The following is a 21,371-nucleotide window of genomic DNA, read 5'->3' as shown; positions in this document are numbered from 1 at the left end:
GAGAAAGAGAGAGAACCAGTAAGAGCTTGCAGAGCTGTGTAGCGGGAGGGATCCTAGGTCTTCTTTATTTGGGGCTAACAGTTTAAGAGGGTTAGAGTTCATGATCACCATGGTCGGGGGCATGACAGCAGGCAGGTGTGGCTCTGGAGCAGTAGCTGAGAGTTCACATTTTGAAACACAACCTCAAGACAGAGAGGCATTGGGACTGTCTTTTGAAACCTTAAAGCCTATCTCCAGTGACACACCTTCTCCAAAAAGACCACACCTCCTAATCCCTCCCAAATAGTTCCACTGACTGGGGACCACATATTCAAATACATGAACTTATGGGGACCATTCTTACTCAAACCACCACAGCTGCATTCAGGTAATTTTTAAAAAGTTACTTTGGTTACTTTGTGCCTTATAATGCTCTCAACAAGTCATTCCCACTGAGACATGTGTAAAATCTTATGATAAATAACACCTTAAGCTGGGTCTATGCTTGTCTGCCAGAACGCAGGTTGATTGCATTTACATTTCTGTTACTTGAAAATATATCTGTCTTCTTACCTATAGGCTAGAGGTGCTGGTTCATATTCAATTAATTGGATTTTACCTCCACATAGTTAATCGGTTAGAAGAAAAATGCTATTTAGATAAATGTGACTGGCTTCTGTACCCTCCTTCTGTCAGCATCTGGCCAGAACCTCCAATAAATCACAAGTTCATTCCTGGAATGCACTCACAGTCTGTAAAAGCCTATTTTAGAGTGGGTTCAGCAGCTGCCTTTAGACTGTTAGGTGCTGAAACTGTCGAGGTCATAGCTAGTTGAGTTCTTGGAGAGTTGGTGAATTCAAAAATGTCAGTAGATATATAAGTAGAATGGTACAGATACAGTACCATTCTTATGACCCCTTATCTCCATGTTAACTCTCTTCTGGTAGGTTCTATGCAGTTTGTCTAATGAGAGAAACAGACCTAACAGATGCCAGTTTATAAAACAATACAATGCACAGAAATAGGGCTGGGAGTGGGTGTTCAGCCTCCCCATTCAAAAATGCAAAGCAATCTTAATTAAGGATGTTGGCTACAGCTTGATAAACTGACCAATCTCCATTCCTGCAGGGCAATACATTTCAGAGTCCTGGAAAATATGCTCAGAAGCTGTAATTCTGTTTTCAGATACTTATCAGAGTAAGAAGAATGCACAATGAGCTAACAACAAAGTAGACTAAAAATTAAGATAAATTATAATAATTAGATTATCGAGCCATTAAAAAATCATTGGAGTAGAGAATGTCTTGCAATATAGGAAACAGATACGGCGTAACAACAAGATCAGTGTTTCCTAGAGTGCTCGCTGGCTAGGAGATGCTGAGATCTTTTGGTTTAAATTAGCTTGAGAAATATTTGGCTGGTCATAATTAAAGAAGTGTGTGCATCATAGGACTTGTCTTGTCAGAGATTTGTAAAACATGGGGTTAACGAAAATTATCATTGAAGCTTTTTCTGAGGAATATTGTGTTAGCTTTTTGCTGTTGTGTCTAATGTCCAAGAGAAATAGCTGAAAGGGAGGAAGGAATTGTTTGGGCTCATGGTTTTGAAAGTCATGGCCCGTGGTTGCCTAACTCCTTGGACCTGTTTTGGAAACAGAGCATCACTGTGCAGGGCATGTGAAACAGAGCATCACTGTGCAGGGCATGTGGAGCAGAGCATCACTGTGCAGGGCATATGGAGCAGAGCATCACTGTGCAGGGCATGTGGAGCAGAGCATCACTGTGCAGCGCATGTGGAGCAGAGCATCACTGTGCAGGGCATGTGGAGCAGAGCATCACTGTGCAGGGCATGTGGAGCAGAGCATCACTGTGCAGGGCATGTGGAGCAGAGCATCACTGTGCAGGGCATGTGGAGCAGAGCATCACTGTGCAGGGCATGTGAAGCAGAGCTGCTTGCCTCCCAGCAACCAGAAGGCAGAGAGGCGATGTCTGTCGCAGGCAACCTCCTTCTTGCATTCTATTCCATCCTGGTCCTAGGGGATGGTGCCACCCACACTCCCTGTTGCTCTGTCCCTGAGTTAATCATCTCTGTAGAGTACATCACATATTCAGAGCTTTCCTTGTCTAATTTAGGTGTCTCTCAATCCAATTGACAATCAAGATTAACTATCACAATTGGGCAGTGGTGGTACTCACCTTTGATCCCAGCACTCAGGAGGCAGAGGCAGGCGGATCTCTGTGAGTTCGAGGCCAGCTGGTCTACAGAGCAAGTTCCAGGACAGTCAGGGCTATACAGAGAAATCCTGTCTTGATAAACAGAACAAAACAAAAAACAAAAAACTATCTTTAAGATACTTTATTTCCATTGACTGTAACATGAAAAATACCAGCATGTACTTCATTCTCATTTTTTAATGTTAAGAAGGTAATATTAATGTTAAGAAGCTAGAGAGATAGCTGGGTGGTTAAGAGCACTTGCTGCTCTTCCAGAGGACCCAGTTTCATATCTAACACACATATTGAGGCTCAAAGTTGTCTGTAACTCCAGTTCCAGGGAATCTTAGGCACTCCTCTAGTTTTGGGGGGTTTTTGTTTGTTTTTGTTTTTGTTTTTGTTTTGAGATAGTTTCTCTATGTAGCCCTGGCTATCCTGGAACTCACAGAGATCTGCCTGCCTCTGCCTCCCAACAGCTGGGACTAAAGGCATGCACATCCCTACTGGCTCCTCCTCTAGTTTATATGGACACCAGACACATGGTGCACAAATACACATGCAGGCAAAACACTCAAACATAAAAAATATTTATAAGGGGCAGTATATACATGCATTGTGTTTGTTTACACACAGACTTATGTATGTTTGCACACATATATATACAGAAAATAATAAGCTTGAGAAAATGTATGAAAAGACCACCTCAGAGTTGTAACATTACAAGTAGTTTGGTTTTTTTTGTTTGTTTGTTTGTTTTTATGTTTATTTTAACTTAGTACCAGTCTGAATTTCCCAAATTTGCAGTAAGAAAAAAAAAAAATACCCTTTCCATCATCATTGAGAAGGGGGAAAATGGCCTAAGTTCCTGGAGAGCTACTAAGAAGCACTTGTGGGAAGGTCTTGGTGACAGTTGTGGAAACAGCTGTATAGAAATGATAAGGGATGCACGGCCAGCTTCCTTCAGACCTGAGTCTGTCCTCTTACGTAGGATCTTGTGCTGAGTAGTTACCTCTGACTGCCACGTACAAAAGTCCTAATACTTCCACATTGGCGGTGAGAATCATGTCAGGACCATATTACCTGTCTGTCCAGTCTGCACAGAGAACGCTCTATTTTCATTTCTAGTGGTAATTGTATGCATGAAGAACTGTCTCTTTAAATGAAGTTACTGGATCAGGATCACTGTTCTGCTGTGGAGATGTATTCCCGAAATGGTGAATGAAGTAGTCTTGCTCTTAAGCAAAGAATATGTTTCATTTCATTGAACTGGAGGAAAATGTGGTTTTAGACTAACTTAGATGAGTCAGAATTCCTCCTCTCCATCTCCCACACCTGCCAAGCAATTGCCGTTAAATAAGGTTTTACCTGGATCCGTTGTCTGTGACTCAACCCCTGCCTACCTTCTTTCCCTACACATCCTCAAATCTCGATATATATAAGTCTTTAGTTGGTTTGTTCTACCAAGACAGGATTTCTTACTGAGGTCTTGAAATGTTAAGATTGGGAGGTCTCACCAGGCAGTGGTGGTGCACACCTTTAATCCCAGCACTCAGGTGGCAGAGACAGGCGGATCTCTGTGAGTTCGAGGCCAGCTTGGTCTACAGAGCGAGTTCCAGGACAGCCAAGAATACACAGAGAAACCCTGTCTTGAAAACAAAACAAAACACACACACACACACACAAAAAAAAAAAAAAAAAAAAATTGGGGGATCTTAAGTGAAGACCTTTGCCATTAGGATATACTTTCAGATTTTTTTCATAGCAATGGGGTTTTGTAGGACTTGATATTGTTGTTTTTTAATTTCTTTATTTGTCTGATAGCAACTCTACAGAAAGAAGCCAGGCTTAGCCGTCACATTTGCAAAGATGCCTCAGAATTTGGATAAAAACCGATACAAAGATGTGTTGCCTTGTGAGTATCCGGCCCGATGCCTCCTCCCCCACATGAGATAATGCTTCCCTTTTAAAACAGATTGTCTGGGATTCTGGATGGGCTTTCAGTGTGTCTGTAAACACCACCAGCTTTATTGCAGCCATCTCAGACTGAGAACAGTTGGGGAATAGTGTCTATGCTAATGAGGCGAGAGCTGCAGGTGGGCCTGGGAGGGAGCTGAACCCTTGTTTACTTGGGATGATAAAGATAACACTCAGAATAATGGGTAAATTTTTCTCTCTCCGGCAGATGACACCACCCGGGTATTATTGCAGGGAAATGAAGATTATATTAACGCGAGTTATGTGAACGTAAGCTGGGAATCTGGGCAATAAAAAAAAAAAAAAAAAAAAAAAAAAGAGCACATTGATCTAGTAACGAGAGTGGGGACAGCATGGGGGACTTTGCCCATGACAAAACACACTCCCGTTCACTCCATCGTTCTAGTGCAGTGGCTCTGTGAGAAAATGAGTGGTCTCGCTTTTACAAGGGAGCAAAGTCAGGTTCACCGAGTAACTTAAAAAGCCACGAACATGAGAGATGCATCCAAACACATTCTAATTCCATCACCCACCTGCCCATGTACTGGGCTATTGCCGTTTCTTGTTTATTTCTACCAGTGGTATTGTTTGTAACTTTATGTGTTTTGCCCACCAGTTATTAGTGTCAACCTGCCTACAAGTAAAAGTCTTCCTGTGTGTGTGTGTGTGTGTGTGTGTGTGTGTGTGTGTGTGTGTGTGTGTGTGTGTATCCCAAAAGAGAAAAAAGGAAGAAGTTTTCCTATCATGGGGACCTACTCATCATGGGCAACTTACCTGAACATAAATTTCTCCATTATCCGCCAGAGTCTGCAAACTTTTTCTGTTGTGGACCACATTGAAAACCACTGTTAGGTAGCCAGATGGCAGACTTGGCCCCTGGGGCCACTGGGGGCTAATTCATGACCTTGCGGGACTGCCCCTGTGAGAACTGCTTGAATCAGGCTTTCCACTACTCCATTCTTGTTACTGTCAGAACTGGAGAGGGCTTGGTGCTGCGGCTGTTGTTCTTTCTCCTGCTGGGCGTGGATAAGCCCCTTTTCTGGTGTGATTCAGCCAGCTATTAGAAAAGTGTACAGTGGAGAACCCTGCCCAGCTTGTGCAGCTGACCGTCGATGATGCCTTACCTTCCTCCCCATAGATGGAGATGCCTGCTGCTAACCTTGTAAACAAGTACATTGCCACTCAGGGACCCCTGCCACACACCTGTGCACAGTTCTGGCAAGTTGTCTGGGATCAGAAGCTGTCTCTTGTCGTCATGCTGACCACTCTCACAGAGCGAGGGCGGGTAAGTGACGCGACTTCCAGTTCAAATGTGTGGAGATTGTGCTGTGTGGAGCCTGAGTCTCGGGGCTGGGAAGGGTCTCCTAGTGAATGACCTATTCATCTCCAAATGGACACCTGCAGGGATGAGAAGGAACTCAGCCTCCTCTTGCCCACTCCCTCAGGTGGATCCATTAAAACAAGTTAGAAGGGCTGGGGAGATGGCTCCGTGGTTAAGAGCGCGGGGTACTCCTCCAGAGTACCTGGGTTCAATTCCCAGCATTCACCTGGCAGCTCACAACTACCTGTAACTCCATTTCCAGGGGCTCTAATACCCTCTTCTGATCTCCACAGACACTAGCACCTACATGGTGCATAGACCATTTGCATGGAGGCCAAACACTCATACACATAAGATAATAAATCTACAAATAGTTTTTAGAAAGACAGGCTAGGAAGTGGTATTTCTCTCCTCACCCCGCCTGCCCCAGAACCACTGTGCCGCCCGCCCGTGGCTCTGCCCACACAGTGAGATTGTAGTCTGCAAAGGCAACGTCTCTTCCCTCTGATATGCATGCCCTTGACACTTGGCATCTCTATCCCGCACTAGGCCAGACTGGGCTGAAAACAGTTCCTCCTGATTGAGTCATTCGCCTGTCTGGCCTTGGCTTTCCTCGATGTGTCCTGGAGACAGTCATAGTGCCCCCACCTTGGGGGACTGGGGAAGACTGGACAGTATATATAAAGAGCTCGGAGGACTGTGTGTTTCCAGTGTCCAGCAGACGTCGTCATCATCCTTTGGATTTAGCTCGTTTAGCTGCCTTACTTCTCTGTCTTACCCTTGACTCCGACCTTTAAGTCACTCTCGAATTGATTAGAATCTCTCTCATCCCATATATCAGAATAAAAACATGGGATGTCCCCCTGGAGATAGGAACTTCTCCCTGAACGCTGTTCCTCAGAGGCACTAAGGACATGCTCACTCTGCTGTTACCTGTTTTCCCGTTACTGTGAGAGGCTGCAGCCCAGCTGAAATCACCTTGCTCTGTGGTTCATCTCATTTCTCTGTCCGAGAGCCTCATTCTTGTCTGTTTTGTTTTAATAAGAGATGGAATAACTTGGCCCTCTTTTGAACTTAAGAGACTCCCAGCTCCTTAAGCTAGCTGAAGTGCGGCCCCTGTGTTTTCCCTAAGTGCCTGCATCTGTCTGGTTATGTGGCATATTGGATAAGAAAGCCGACCCCCAGGCCAGACAGGGTCAGTTCCTGTCCTCACGTCCTGCCTGTGTCATTAAGGAATCATGCAAAGCAGCACCCATTTTGTGGGGCTGGAGGGGAACTAAGCTAGTTACTATAGGAAGCCTCTTCAAAGAGTGCTTGGGACATGGTCATTTTGTTGTTGTTGTTGTTATTTTTGTGGCTTTTGTTTTATTTGGGGGGAATAGATTTTACTCTCTATATAGCAAGCTGGTGGTATTCCTCCTGTCTCAGCCCTCCCATGTGCTATGATCACAGTTAATGCTATACACGTGTTAGCCAGCAGTATCAATAATATTTGTTTGAATTTACCTTGATGACTATTACCAGAATTGCACTGTATTTGTTTGTGGTTTTACTTTCTTTAAACAAACTTATTTTTGTTTTGCTTTAATAACCTTTCAAATATGTTTCTTCAATATAAATCCTGTATCATTAGCCAAGTAAAAGTCTGTGTAAAAATTTCAAAAAGTGTTAAACAGAGCCAAGCATGGTAGCAAACACCTGGAATCCAGCAATCAAGAGGCAGAAGTACAAGGATCAGGAGTTCAAGGCCACCCCGCCTGCTACATAAGCTCAAGGCCAACCTTGGCTACATTGAGACCTTGTCTCAAAACAAACAAGCGAAACAAATCTAAAAAAACACTGATATTAAAGTCCAAGTGCTCTTCTCTCCCAAGCCCTCTATCTAAGGCAAGCAAATAGGGCTAGTGTTAGGGACAGAATGTTCAAGGGGCCCTAGACCCAGGTTGAGGCTTTCTTGGAGGCACAGTGAGTCAATTGACTCCTATGAACAAGAATCTGCCTCCATAGCCAGGCAGTGGTAGTTCACGCCTTTAATCCCAGCACTTGGGAGGCAGAGGCAGGCAGATCTCTGTGAGTTCGAGGCCAGCCTGGTCTACAGAGTGAATTCCAGGACAGCTAGGACACAGAGAAACCCTGTCTCAGAGGAAAAATAAAAATAAAAGAAGAATCTGCCTGCATTCCTGGCAGCCTCCAATTCTGGTGTGTTATCAATAGCAGGTATTTTGTGCTCTGCCTGCCTTTATTTGGCCTTATATTCTGGAACTTTGCATGCCCAGACTCCACGATTCCTCAGGAGCGATTTGTGGAGCTGACACTCCACTGTTCCCTGAGGTCTTTGAATTCATAATGTAGTTCCTCAGAGCTGACACCTGAGTCGGCCCAGTGACTCAGCACTGGCTCGCTGGGGTCAGGCTTCTTGCTGTTTGAAAGTCCACTCTCGCTTTTCCAGCTAGAAGTCATTCTTCTCCTCAGAACAGGGAGCCCCTGAAGGAATGGCAGGTGACAGATGACCAGCTCAGGTGGCAGCCCCTCCTTCCCCACATCCGCTTGTTCCAGCTCAGGGTGGAAAAAGGTCCTTTCTGTGATCCGAGAAACCTCACCCTCATCCATCCGCTCGCTCTTCCAGGGCCTGTCCCTCCAGCTCCAGGCTGCAGCCGGCCTTTCCTGTCCTCTGAGGTCCTTTCTGTGATCCGAGAAACCTCACCCTCATCCGCTCGCTCTTCCAGGGCCTGCCCCTCCAGCTCCAGGCTGCAGCCGGCCTTTCCTGTCCTCTGAGGTCCTCTTGTGACCCAGTGTCTTTCTTTGTTTCCCAGCCTTTCCGTAGTGTAACTCGCCACCCTGCTTCCATGGGTTAGAGAGTCCCAGGAGGCCTGCCCATCCCTTCAGCATCTCTGGCCCTGGCAGCTTACTTTGTTGTCCATCAATAGTTAGAAACCTGTTCTTTCAAAATCCAAAGTGTCTGCTTCCTTCTCCTGTTACAGACTCTCGGGTGACCTGCACCCTTTGTCCTCCAGGCCCAGGCGACCGCCATTTCTTCCCATACAGTCATTCCCCGTGAATGAATGGCTTTGCCCCTCTTCTGCTGGAAGAGGAACTTTCTCCCGATGTCGCGCCTGTGGGAAAGTGGGTCTCCCAGCAGGTGTGGACTAGAGTCCATGCCCTTCCTGTGCTCCACTGCGTCTGTCAATCTCTGTGTTCAGGGAGCCACCTGCAGCGTCTCTCATCACCTGTGCTCAGAAAGCTTGCAACCTGCAGGGTCACTGACCTCTCTGTCCTTCTTCACGTCTACCGAGGGTGGTTTTGGATAGGTTCTCTGTCGAGGCTTGGGGGAACCAATCTCCCTTGCCTTCCATCAGATGGTTTCTTCTTGGGGGTTGGTGGTGGCTGTATTTTATATCTACCTAAGAATCATGTGGCTCATCTCCTTTCCTGTCCCACTAGTCACTTAAAGCACAGACTTTGAATAGGACTGTAAGGTTCCCATCTCCACATCACCACAAAGGACAATGCCTGCCTCTCGAGTGGTTCTGTGTATTGAGAATGAATTTCTAGGGAACTAAGCCGCAGTCTCCCACTGTCTCCCTGGACCAGAGACAGTGGGTTTGCCCCGAGTAGAGCGAAGCCCATGACTGTCGTGAGGTCGACAGGAAGAAGTTTGGGGTGACCCAGACCTCCCTTGCAACTCCCTTGTCCCCTGTCTGTGCTTGATAAAGTGCATGTAGAGATTGGATGGCTCCCTCCCCGTGGAACTGATTTCTGAGTCTGGTTATTCTCTGGATGCCCTCGGGTGGTCTCACAAACCTTCCATCTCGTGAACCCCCAGGCCAGCTGCTTACTCTCTGCTTGGACACATCTCCTACCTAGTGCTGTTATGAAAGATGATCCCAAAGCCACCAACCAGCCCCCCACATGGACACATACGGGGCCCATCCCCCTGAGTGTACCATCTGAGCCAGAGGCACAGTCTACTTGGCCACCCACACGAGCCATCTGAAGCAGGTCTCAGCTCCCCGACCTCTTCTCTTCGTCCACTCACCGTTATTTAATGGCATTGGCACCTATGTGATTCCCACTTTGTCCGTCCACTTTCCCTTCAGCTGGGCCTTGCCTGCGGGTCTGGGCCAGCATCCCCTGTAGTGGTTCCTAAATGCACAGAGCGAAACGTTGCCTGTCTCCAGACCAGCTGGCCCTTGGTGCCGCTCTCCTGAGTGGTCTACTGCCCCCTAGGTGCCCAGGTGACCCTTTGCATTCTGCCTCCTCTTCCTCTGGCCTAAATGACCCATCCTTGCCTCATCCATTGTAGACTTTTAGTCCTGAGCGCCCTGACCGCTCTGTCCAGGACATCTGTCACTCCTGCCTGACCTGCCCCAACCTGTGCCTGTCCTTTCTACCTGCGTTAACTCTGACTGGATTGGCGAGCACCCAGAGCATAATGCCATAGCATCGCTGATTCATCACGCCCTCCCCCAAGGATGCTTGTTGACCGACTAAGTTAGCAAGAAATCAAGAGCTGATGATACAGCCTTCTTAATTGGACCCACGGCTCTCCCACAAACCCCATCTGGCCCATCTTCCTGAGACATTCTTCCTCTGCCAGGAACCCAGGCTTCAGCATGTTCCTCTGGTCCCCTAAAGCACTTCCTTTCCAAAGCCATTTCACAGTCACCTTTCCTTCCCAAATCCTCTTCTCAGAGTTACTGGATGGCTAGGACCAGAAGATGAGAGCAGTCTCATCAGCCTTCAGCGCCTCGTGGAGACAGTACCGAGTCCTTCTGGCAATATCTGCCAGCAGCTGTGGCCTCCCAACCACATTGGCCATTGTCCTCCCACAGCCTGCTTCTCTGTGGTGGCAGGCCCCTTTTCCCTCTTGTCCTCACAGCCTTGTTGATGTGTACTTACTTGTCCCTCCAGAAGGCATCAGCCTGGAATGAAATTCAGGCTCTCTCCCACAGTTCTTGTGACCTGACACAGGGTGAATCTTCTGAGCCCCAGTTAATCCATTCAGAGTCACCGTCCCTACCTCGGGGAGTGGTCTTGAGGCCAATATAAGCAATGTCCATAAAAGCACCCCCCTGGGGCTTTGCAGATACTATTCCGAAGATGTGGGCCTTCTGTACCCCTCCCCCAGCAGGCATGAGAGACAGGCTTGCAAGATACACACTGCATCCTAGAACATATTAACAGGATAGAGAGCAAGACCCTCCATAGTCTTCTGATTCTTGTACTGCACCCCCAGTGCGTCCAGATCCAGCTAGACCTAAAATGAGTCCAGTTCCCTGCCCATTCCCTGTGGATCAAGATCGTAGGGAATGCAGGTCTGTGTAACTCTGCCTGACACAGGGGCGTTTGGCTTTGGAGGGGATCTTACCCTGGCTGTCCTGGGGCAGGACCCTGGGGAGCCCATGGAGCAGTTTTCTTCTCCTGTCAGTACACAGGAGACAGACACGGGTTCAGATGGACAGGCAGGCAGGCAGGCGTTCAGTCTTTGTCTGGCAGCCCTGCCCCTGGGCCTGCTGACAGACAGCAAGTGCTCTGAACCTTGGAGAGGCAGAGGGTGACTCCCCACCAGGATAGATTTCCCATCCAGCCCCCACAGCATACTTTCATTTCAGATATTCACTGTGACATTTGAGAGGAAGGCGAGGAGAGCTGTTTCCCAACAAGTCCCATGTGTCTGTTGGCTATACCACCTTTCCTGCTATAAACAAATGTCATTTTTACTTCCGTGGGGACCAGTCTAGATTTGAGGAAGAATTTTCTTTTTTCTCTTTAAGCTGTGCATGATGGTACATGCCTATAGTGTGAGCTCTCAGGAGGGCGAGGCAAGAAGGTGGCTTGAGCTAGCTGGGCCAACCAGACATCTATAATAGTAATAATATATAATTATTATTGTTAAATGAGTCAATATTTGGCAGAGTAACTATGAACAAGCTAAGCTTGCACTGGATATGGAAGCCAGGGATGGGAGCTACGGTGGCCTATGGAAGAGGCTGCAGGATTTGGAAGGGGAAACAGAACATGGGGCGGTTGTCACATTAAAAAGCCACAGCTGCCGTATTGGGAGACACTGGGACGAAGCACAGGATGAATGCTAGACAGTGTCACAGCAGCTTTGTGGCCATGATAGGTCACTGAGGGCACAGTGTACTGGATTCCTCCTTTACTCTATGGGAAGTCTTGGCTCCATTTGGGGATTTTCTTTCTTATTTGTTTTTAATTGTTTTAATTTTATTTTATGTATATGAATGTTTAGTCTGTGTGTATGCCTGTCTACCAGTGGGTGCCTGGTGCCCATTGAGGCCAGAAGAAGGGTTCAGATCCCCTGGGACTGGAGTTACAGATGGTTGTGGGCTGCCATTGTGGGTAGTGGGAATTGAACCCTGGTCCTCTGGAGAAACAGTCAGTTCTCTTAACCTCTGGCCCATCTCCCCAACCCACCTTTAAAAAAAAAAATAGTTTACAACTTTTCTTTATTTTGATCATGTGTGTGTGTGTGTGTGTGTGTGTGTGTGTGTGTGTGTACATGCTTAGAGCACACGTGGAAATAAGCATTTATAGGAGTCAGCGCGCTCCTTCTGCCGAGGATCCAGGGGATTGAACCCATCATCAGGCTTACACAGCAAGCCATTCACCACCCTCAGAGGGGCAGGTTCAAAGTCCGTACCCTCGGTGGTCCCAGACCCCATTTCCTGTGAAAGCATTTGAGGTTGTAGGGGGCACAGTTCACATGAAAAAGGATAGTTGTCTCAGCTTGGAAGTTTTTTTTAAATGGGGACTTTGGAGGAGCCTGACCAACCTGATTCAGTTAGTGTAGCTCCCATAACAATGGTATTGATGACCACCGTTGACCTCACCTACCAGCGACTCCACACTGCCACCTCCCCGGCCCCTGTCAGTGTATGAACACCTGAGACTCAAGGGGGTCAAGTGGCCAATAAGTGGAGAGGAAATTCGTCCAGTAGGGCCCTGTCTGACACCCGGTGAGCTCGTTGTAAATGCCGCATCCCAAGGCTCCTGTGAGGTGGGGTGGAGAGGCTGCTAAGAGCAGAAGAGAGGCCCGAGGAGCCTGGGTCAGCCTGGGCAGCGTGTAGGTGGCCCCTAAACCCAGACCTACTGCTGTCCCAGTGAACAAACCACAGAGGGGAAGTTGGCTCCCTCCAGGCTGCAGCCGGGGCTGACCCACCCTATAAACCCAGGCCCTATTGCTCTCCCAGTGAACAAACCTAGAGGGTACACTGACTCCCTCCTTCAGGCCCTGGGCACAAGTGGGTCTCACCTGGGTTTCTCCTCTCCTGTCATGTCTCCTTGAACAGATGTGACGGGATGCCATGCAGTTGCCTGCCCCTGGCGATGCCCTGCAGAAAAGCCTGACTTGTATTCTCTGGTTTCTCACAGACCAAATGTCACCAGTACTGGCCGGATCCCCCTGACGTCATGGACCACGGCATCTTTCACATCCAGTGTCAGGCGGAGGACTGCACCATTGCTTATGTGTCCCGAGAGATGCTAGTCACAAACACTGAGGTGGGCAGGGCTCTGAGGGGCCCGGTGGCGGGGAGGCCCAGTCGGTGCCCTGTGGGGTTTCGGGTAACGGCTACGGAGTGTATAGACTGGGTGATAAAAACGAATTTCTGGAAGGAGGTCGCAGTGATGGTGGCCCAGCATTCTAACTGTGCTTAATGCCGGTAGACCTTACCTCTAAAATTAGCTAAAATGGTAAACTTCATTTAATGTGTGTGTGTGTATTGAGGGTAGAGGTCAGCAACAGAAGGTGTGCTGAGCCGCGTGATAGTAGGGGCCCCTGACTGTTGTGAGCAAGAAGGCCTCCACACCAGGCAGAAGTGTGTGTATGCATGTATGCATGTATGCAGAGGCAGCGTGGGTGACCTGACCGCAGGATGCAAGGTACAGATGAAAGAAACGGATGGAGGCAAAGGAGCTCAAGAAAGCCACGTCTTTGGGGGCAAGAGATGTTTTGGGAGAGTGGGAGCTCGATGGGAATTGACTGAGACCATAGCTGAGCTGGGCACAGAGGGGCAGGAGGACACTGAGGAAGGAGAAGGCCACCCTGGCTGGTGTCCCAAGGCAGGCTCATTGCTTTGCTGACTCCCTGACGCCACCTCTCCCACAGACCGGGGAAGAGCACACGGTGACCCATCTCCAGTATGTTGCATGGCCCGACCACGGCGTGCCTGATGACTCCTCAGACTTCTTGGAGTTTGTGAAGTACATGAGGTCCCTGAGGGTGGACGGTGAGCCTGCCCTGGTTCACTGCAGGTACAGAGCCTGACGGCGTTCTGTGTGAAATGGTTCTGCCCCTTGGGAAAGACCAGGAGAAACAGGGAGACACAAAACCCACCATTACCCCACAAAGTAACATGAGCCTGTAAAACTATGCTCATTTCCTAACGATTTCTAAACACTTGAAACGTAACGAATTCATAAACATGTAAGTGCAGCTGGATGCTGAAAAGGAGAACCCCAACCACACCTCCTTGTTCTGAAGTTTCTGACCTTGACAGCCGGCATGACTCAGAGAAGGAGTGGATTTTGTACTTCATGGATGGGTCCTAAGTCCGAGCCTTAGAACCTGTGGGGATGGGCTTTTTCTTAAGATCACTCCTGAACATGTGCTTTCTGTTCTTGAAACCAACATCAGGGCTCGCCCTGGGGCAGGCCTCGATGAGGGGGTTCAGCTCGGCCTTGCACAAATGGTTTCTCTCTCCTCCTCAGTGCTGGGATAGGTCGAACAGGCGTGTTGGTCACTATGGAAACAGCCATGTGCTTAATTGAGAGGAACCTGCCTGTTTACCCACTGGATATCATCCGGAAAATGAGAGACCAGCGCGCCATGATGGTGCAGACATCAGTAAGTAGAAACTCAATAATAAAAAATGGTAGTGATGAAAAGAAAATGGTAGAAGTTGGCTAGGTGTAGTGGCACATGCCTTTACTCCCAACACAGAAGACAGAGGCAGGTGGGTCTCTGAGTCTGAGGCCAGCTTTGTCTATATAAAGCATTCCAGGCCAGTCAGGGCTGCTTACTGAGACCCTGTCGACACAACAAAAACAAAAAGGCAGAGATGGACATCCCCTGAGCTCACACAGGAGCGGCCATGGCCATAGCCAGGGGCACTGTGAATGGAACGGAATTCAAGGGAACTGAGTCAATGCCTAGACTCACACAGCTTGTCAGAGGCACGGTGACTACAGAGCCCGGGCCCATCTACATGCATTCTGTTTACCTCTGGCATATCCTATTTGCCACTCAGCCCGAGAGCAGCCCTGCTTGCATCCCATCATCACCCATCAGAAGAAACAAAGTCACTCGGGTTCCCTCACCATGGGCTGTCTCCTACTTTGTCAAGCCAGGGTGCCCGATATGACAGGTGTCCTTAGGAGGAAATGATCTGCTTGTCATTTTGAGCTATAAGAAGAGCAGGGTATGGTTGATGTAGAAAGAGCATGATTCAGGCTTGAGAGATGGCTCAGAGGGTAAGAGCACTGACTGCTCTTGCAGAGGTCCTGAGTTCAATTCCCAGCAACCACAAGGTGGCTCACAACCACCTAATGAGAGCTGGTGCCTTCTTCTGGCCTGCAGGCATACATGCAGATATATATATATATATAATCTGTATATATAATAAATAAAATTTTTTTTTAAAAAAAGGAAGAGCATGATTCAGGAGGTCTCCTCCTTACACACTGACAACCTCTGGGTAACCCCTCAACCCCTTTGTAGGCCTCAGTTTCCCCATTTGGCAGATGGGAGCTATCCTGCCTTTGATCATTCATTCACCAGACAGAGTTGTCCAAATAGAAGACACCCAAGCTTGGGTTGAGTAGAACTGGCTAGGTTTGTAATCTCAGTCATGATGGGCAAAGCTCCAGGGGAATCTAAGAATGTTCTAGAAGAATTTTTAAGAATGAGTTGTCAAAGACAGAAAAGCAGCCTCCTGACAAAACCCCCAGGGTGGGTGAGAGGGTTTAGTTAGTGAAGCAAGGAACGGGAACTCCATGTTCTCACCAGCTCGGAGCAGTCACAGGCAGCTGGACGGAGGCTGTAAGATTTCCCTAATAGATTGTGGGTCCTTAGTTTGTACCTGGGAACTACAGTTGAGAAAAACCCAGCTCAGGCCAGAGAGATAACTTAGTAGGCACGGATGCTTGTTACCAGTCTGAGTGGGACCTCCTGAAAGGCAAGCTGCCCTCCCATTGCCCCATGAATAACTAAGGAAAAGGAAAAAAATTATCTACTTAAGGTCATTGTCTGCCCCTGTTTTGAAGTTTGGAAGACTAAATAAATGCTGATTTAAAATCACAGAGCACCCCCAGCCAGGCCTGGTGGTACAAGACTCTAATCCCAGCTAGTCTAGATGTTGAGGCAGGAGGATTACAATCTTAAAGCCTACCTGGACAATTTAGCAAGGCTTTGTCAACCTTCTTTATCTGTGGCTCTACATCCATAGATTCAAGTGGTCACAGATCAAAAGAAAGGGGGAAAATGTTCCGGGTGGTGGTGGCGGCGCATGCCTTTAGTTCCAGCACTCAGGAGGCAGAGGCAGGCAGATCTCTGTGAGTTCAAGGTCAGCCTGGTCTACAAAGTGAGTTCCAGGACAAGCTCCAAAGCTACACAGAAAAACCCTGTCTTGGGGAAAAAAAATATTTTTATTCCCCACAAAATACAGTATAACTATTCACACTGTATTAGACATTAGAAATACCAAGAGGTAATTTTTGTTTTGCTTTGGGGTTTTGGTAGTATTTGCAATGGGGGTTGTTTTAGACTCAGTGTGTATACCATTGGCCTAGAACTCAGAGATCCACCTGCCTCTACCTCCCAATGGATGTATCACCATGTTCTGCCAAAAAGGTGATTTTTAAAGTATACAGGCTGTTACGTTGAGGGTGCTCAGAGGCTATAAGCAAGTACTGTATCATTTTATATAAAAGACTGGAACATTGAGGATTTGGGTGTCCATAGGGAGTTCTAAAATCAACCCCCCATGGATACTGAAGGACCTAATAGTCAGCATCTTTCCCTAACTCTCTTAAGAAAAAAAGAATCTAGATTCCTGGTCCCACACGCAAATCCCAGCCTGCCTGTGTCCCTGTCCTTCATCACCCAGTCCCAGCCCTTGCACATGCCCCCAGTATTCAAGGCCAGGACAGTGAGGTCCGCACGTACACTGCTCAGAACAGACCTTCCTTGTCCGGGCTTCCACGTCAGTGCCGTCCTTCCATTAGTGACTTTTCTCATGACTGTAGCCAAGGGCCTAACAACCACATGAGAGGAAGGCTTTAGTTTTGCTCATAACTTGAGGACAGTCTATCATGCTAAGGAAGGCGTGACAACAGGAACCACAGCAGCTGTGTTTAGTAATCAGAGAGAAAGAGATGAACGCTGGTCCTTAACTCGCATACCACACTGCTTTCCTCCACCCACACCTCTCTGAGGGCAGCCTGTCCCCAGCCTGTTAAGACGTGAGCTCACCTCACTCTTCCCCAGCACGAGGCCCAGAGCTGGCACACTGGGAGAAAATATAATACGAATGCCCCAGAGACGCTCTCAAGCCCCAACACTCTTGGGGCTCTGGACGTGACGGCTGTCTCTTCTCTTCCAGAGCCAATACAAGTTTGTGTGTGAAGCGATTCTTCGAGTGTATGAAGAAGGCTTAGTCCGGAGGCTGGATCCCAGTTAGGACAACTGTGAAGCGTTCATTCCTCCTTCCCTGGGGCGACTTCCTGAAGAAGGGGACGCACGTTCCCCTGGAGGCCCCCAGAGATGCTGGTCACTGTGGGAAGGAATGAGCTTATCCGAACCCAGGCACTTTAAATTTCAATTTCTGTGGAAAAGGTATCGTGTACATAGGAACTGACGATGTAGATATGCATGCCGCTATGATTTCTTTGGGCCCAGAGAAGGAAGCAGCAGAGGATCTCCAGCTGAGACCTGTGTTTCTCCCTCAGCGTCACGTCCCGTCCCCTGCCGGCCATCCTCCAGCAATGAGAGGGGGACGCCAGCAATACTGTTGACTCTTCTCCCGCCAGAAGCCAGACCACGTGGCTACTTGTGGTTGCTCAGGTGTTTTGTGTGTTGATCTGTGTGGGACTGACTCCAAGGGCTGAACTTCCCTGGCGGTTGGTGTCCGTTACTCCTGACACCCGGGGAAAACTCAGATGAATGTACCACAGGCAGGGTCCAAGGGACTTCAGGCCGGAGGATGAACAGGGTCTATGCTGCCCTCCCTCCCTCCCTCCCTCCCTCCCTCCCTCCCTCCCTTCTCGGCCTCATCTCCACCCCCTCCTGCGCTCATGTTCCAAAGCACCCCATCCCCCCTACCCCCCGAATTCCTTTCTTCAGGATCACACCCAGTGCCTGAACCAGTTTCGTAATGTATGTTCAGGTGACTTCTCAGCCGAGACTGGGAACCGGACTCCGTGTTCACGCAGAGTCTTAGCTTTAGGAGCGGGCCAGCCTCTGCTCGCCCCTTCCTGTGCACTCAGACGCCATGACTGGAATCGCCGATTACTGAATATGTGGATTGCTGCTACTTCAAGCTCTCACACTTGAAACAAGATGGTTCCCCTGGGGATGGGGTGGGTGGGGGGAGGGGGGAGGATGGCAGCATCCAAATGCCATCCAGAATTTTGAACCCTTCTGAGGAAAGACCTTCTAGTAAGTGACCATAAGAAACACTGCTTCTCGAAGGTGTCGCGTGTGTGTGTGATGGGTGACTTTCTTAGGATTCCTAACTTGATTCAAATTACTGTTGAGTTTATGTAAAGAATGAGTCTCTGTACAAAAGAACAAATGTGTGCATTCACCCTTAGTTACAATGGTCTCCATTTCATTTCAGAGGAGAGAATCAGACTATCTGAATATAAACACAATTTGATGTTAATTTATTCTAAGTACTCTGGGATTTTGATTGTCCTCAAGAATTCTGCTCTGTGAATACCATGGTAAAGATTTTTTAATTTGTGGCAGGACTGTAGCGAATTATTATTTAAGGAAAAATAAATTACATGAATGCTTTAAGGTGGTATTTTTAAATAGCGGTTTTTGTGTATCCAGAAGGATGTCAGCAGGTTCCTTAGTGGTACTTATGGGAAAAGGACACTTCCATGTTATCATGTAAGTAGATTAAGCTACATTGATACTTAGCAGGCACTGAACCAATTAATACATTTCCTAGTTGCAAGATGGGTAAGGACCTGTGCAGAGGAGCCCAGGTTTCTGAACGTTCTTTATCTGCAGGTTCAGCATATCCATCTACTTCCCGCCTGCCTGCCTTTTACCCACGCATATCTTACTACTCAGTGATGTGAGTGGGGTTGTGCAATGCCCAGTGCCCTGTGTAATGAGAAACTGGAGTGGTTCTCCATACTACTCAGTACCAAGCAGCCCTTAGCCTAGGAACCTGGGGTCTGTGCCTGTTATTTCCTTCTGCATAAAGTAAAGAGAAACAACACTTGGAACTTGAAGACAGAATGAGATTATACTATGGAAATTAATTTCCGGCCTGGAATATATAAACCAATGCTGCTGAAGACCTAGGAAAGTTGACTTCTCTGTGCCTGACCCAAAAATGCATCAGAAATGTGGAGCCCACTGGGTTTTCACAGAACAGTGTTCCAGAGGGGAAAAACCCTGAAAACAGAGGACTGATTCAGCCTGGATTCTGAGAACGCCCTCAGCAAAGCACCAAACGGAGGAGGAGCAGAGAATGCTGGGTACTTTTCAGGGATATCAGGCTGCTTAGCAAACCACCGTTGTTTGATAGAAATGTTTATCACCACCCTGTGTGCAAAACACTTGCAAATTCTAAATGTCCTTGGAGATTGTTTTATTATTTTCCAGAAACAAGTTGTTGAAGGCGGTCATGAAAATGCTGCTGTTACACTTACATAATATTCTGTGAAGCTTGAAAAGGCTGCAGCTCACCTCTCTGCCATTGTGTGGGGGCCCACAGCTCAGACACAGCAGACGAGCAGACATTGCCAGAAACAAAGTCCACGGAATCCTGGGAAGGGCGAGACAAGAAAATGACCCCAAGAGCAGAACACCCAAGTAAACGGGGTCGATATTATATTACCAATTAAAAACCAAAGCTCTGAGCTCCCCATTTCCCTGCGTCCCACAGTTGCTCTTAAGAAACCATGTTTTATCCTAAGAACTGCATCAGGCTAAATATTTTGCCTGGAAAATTTGGCTGGATGTGAATGGAGAAGATATTTATAACCTACATTCTAGCACCTTCCAGAAGGTCAGATTGGACACCCCAATGTGCTGGCTTTATCCAGATGGGACCCCTGCTGGCATCACTCTCTAGAACCCGTACGTGGTGAGAACTATTAAGTGAAGTTTATTTAGGGGTAGGGAGACAGAGTGGATGGATCTCAGCCTTGTGGCAGTATTTTTAGTTTCCTCCCATGGTCATTGTTACCTACAGATGCTTTGAGACTAGTGTAGATTCTCTCACAGCTGTGTTCCTGCTTGATCTCTCTTCCCCTCCCCAGCCCCCATCCTTAAATTTTTTTTCCTTTTGGGGCAGTGAGTAGCTTCTTCATCCTCTCAAGGCAACAAAGAGGCAGTATCAGCAGGGAAACAATGTAAACGGCAGGACATAGTCCAGACCTAAGGCTTACGGAGATTCTTTACCCTCAGTCCTCAGTTAATTGTTGGTTTGTGTGTTTTTGTTGAAAGGGGCTGATGATGGGGTGGACTAGATGAGCTCACAAGTGATTCAGGGAGACAGTTTAGCCTTAACCAGATCCGAAGAGCTGACCTAGAGAACCGTACCCCGTTTCTGTGACTTGTCCATAAGAGGTTGTCTCAGCCCTTGTCATTGTGGAATTATTTAGAAAAAGATTGCCACCCTCCTGGTTCTTGCCTGTCATCCTAGAGCAGACCTAGTAAGATGGCAGAGCCCTTGCGACCTCAGCCTGGGGAAATCAAACCTCCGAGACTGATACTAACTGTGTCACTCACTTGATAGCTCTCGCGTCACCGGAGCAACCAAAGGATTGTGCTAAGCCATGTTTTGTAAAGTATCTTAGTCGATCAGCAATACGTTCTTCTGTAAATGTGGAATGTTTTTCATTCTGACTTATTGTCGGGTACTCTACTGAAAAGGAGTTTGATTAATATAAAAGCATTCAAGCTATGCAACACAATTACTGTCTGTCAACATTTTTGTTTGTATGTCTGATTTCTGCCCCTGCCCCTATCAACTCAAATACTGTCTATCCATCTTACCCCCCTTTGTGGTTATGATTTCTCATGCAGTATTTGGCCAATTTTTAATACAGAATTGTGTCTACAACTGTGAAAGCAATAGCTTGCACAAAGCCTGACCCTTCATTCTGCAGGGATGCTGAATGGTTCTGTGATACAGGGTCCCAGGCTCCCCTAACTTGCTCTCCCATCTACTCTCCCATCCTCAGAATGCAGCTTCTACCTTGATGTCCAGGCACATTCAGGAGCTGGACAGCATAACAGGAAGGGGAAGAGAAAAGCAAGACCTATGTCCCTAATCCTAGGGACATATGCCCTTCAAGGGGGTAGTTTTAACGCCAAGAAACCACATGCTGGGGCTAGGGATGTAGCTCAGTTGATAGAGTTCTGTGCAAGTTGATAGACTGCTTGCATAGCATACCCAAAGCCCTGGGTTCAGTCCAGGAAACAGAAGCAGGAAGACCAGGAGTTCAAGGTCCCTTCATTACATAGCAAGTTCAAGATCACCTTGGACTACAATACATGAGATCCTAGTGAGATGGCTGAGTGAGTAAAGGTGCTGACTATTAAGCCTGATGACCTGAGTTCAATCCCTAGGTCCTACTGTAGTGGAAGGAGAGAACTCTGCAAGTTTTCCTGACCC

At 47.7% G+C, this 21,371-nt stretch overlaps 1 protein-coding gene across 8 annotated transcripts in view; it reads left to right on the top strand.

The window, feature by feature from the left end:
* The window catches only part of Ptpn3 (protein tyrosine phosphatase non-receptor type 3), a 162,206-nt gene extending 141,539 nt beyond the window's left edge, over nucleotides 1-20,667 (top strand). For all 8 annotated transcript variants that reach the window (XM_076564246.1, XM_076564247.1, XM_076564250.1 and 5 more), the window contains exons 20-26: nucleotides 4,014-4,104; nucleotides 4,375-4,436; nucleotides 5,305-5,451; nucleotides 12,883-13,011; nucleotides 13,619-13,764; nucleotides 14,221-14,356; nucleotides 17,112-20,667. In XM_076564246.1, coding sequence (XP_076420361.1) covers nucleotides 4,014-4,104; nucleotides 4,375-4,436; nucleotides 5,305-5,451; nucleotides 12,883-13,011; nucleotides 13,619-13,764; nucleotides 14,221-14,356; nucleotides 17,112-17,189 — 789 coding nt within the window. In that variant the 3' untranslated portion in view covers nucleotides 17,190-20,667. The remainder of the gene's footprint in view (nucleotides 1-4,013; nucleotides 4,105-4,374; nucleotides 4,437-5,304; nucleotides 5,452-12,882; nucleotides 13,012-13,618; nucleotides 13,765-14,220; nucleotides 14,357-17,111) is intronic.
* The last annotated feature ends 704 nt before the right edge of the window (nucleotides 20,668-21,371 follow it).

This window comes from Peromyscus maniculatus, chromosome 2, assembly GCF_049852395.1.
Source record: "Peromyscus maniculatus bairdii isolate BWxNUB_F1_BW_parent chromosome 2, HU_Pman_BW_mat_3.1, whole genome shotgun sequence".
Classification (NCBI taxonomy): Eukaryota; Metazoa; Chordata; class Mammalia; order Rodentia; family Cricetidae; genus Peromyscus; species Peromyscus maniculatus.
The sequence above is the reverse complement of the archived record's forward strand: the minus strand, read 5'-3'. Positions and strand labels throughout refer to the sequence as shown.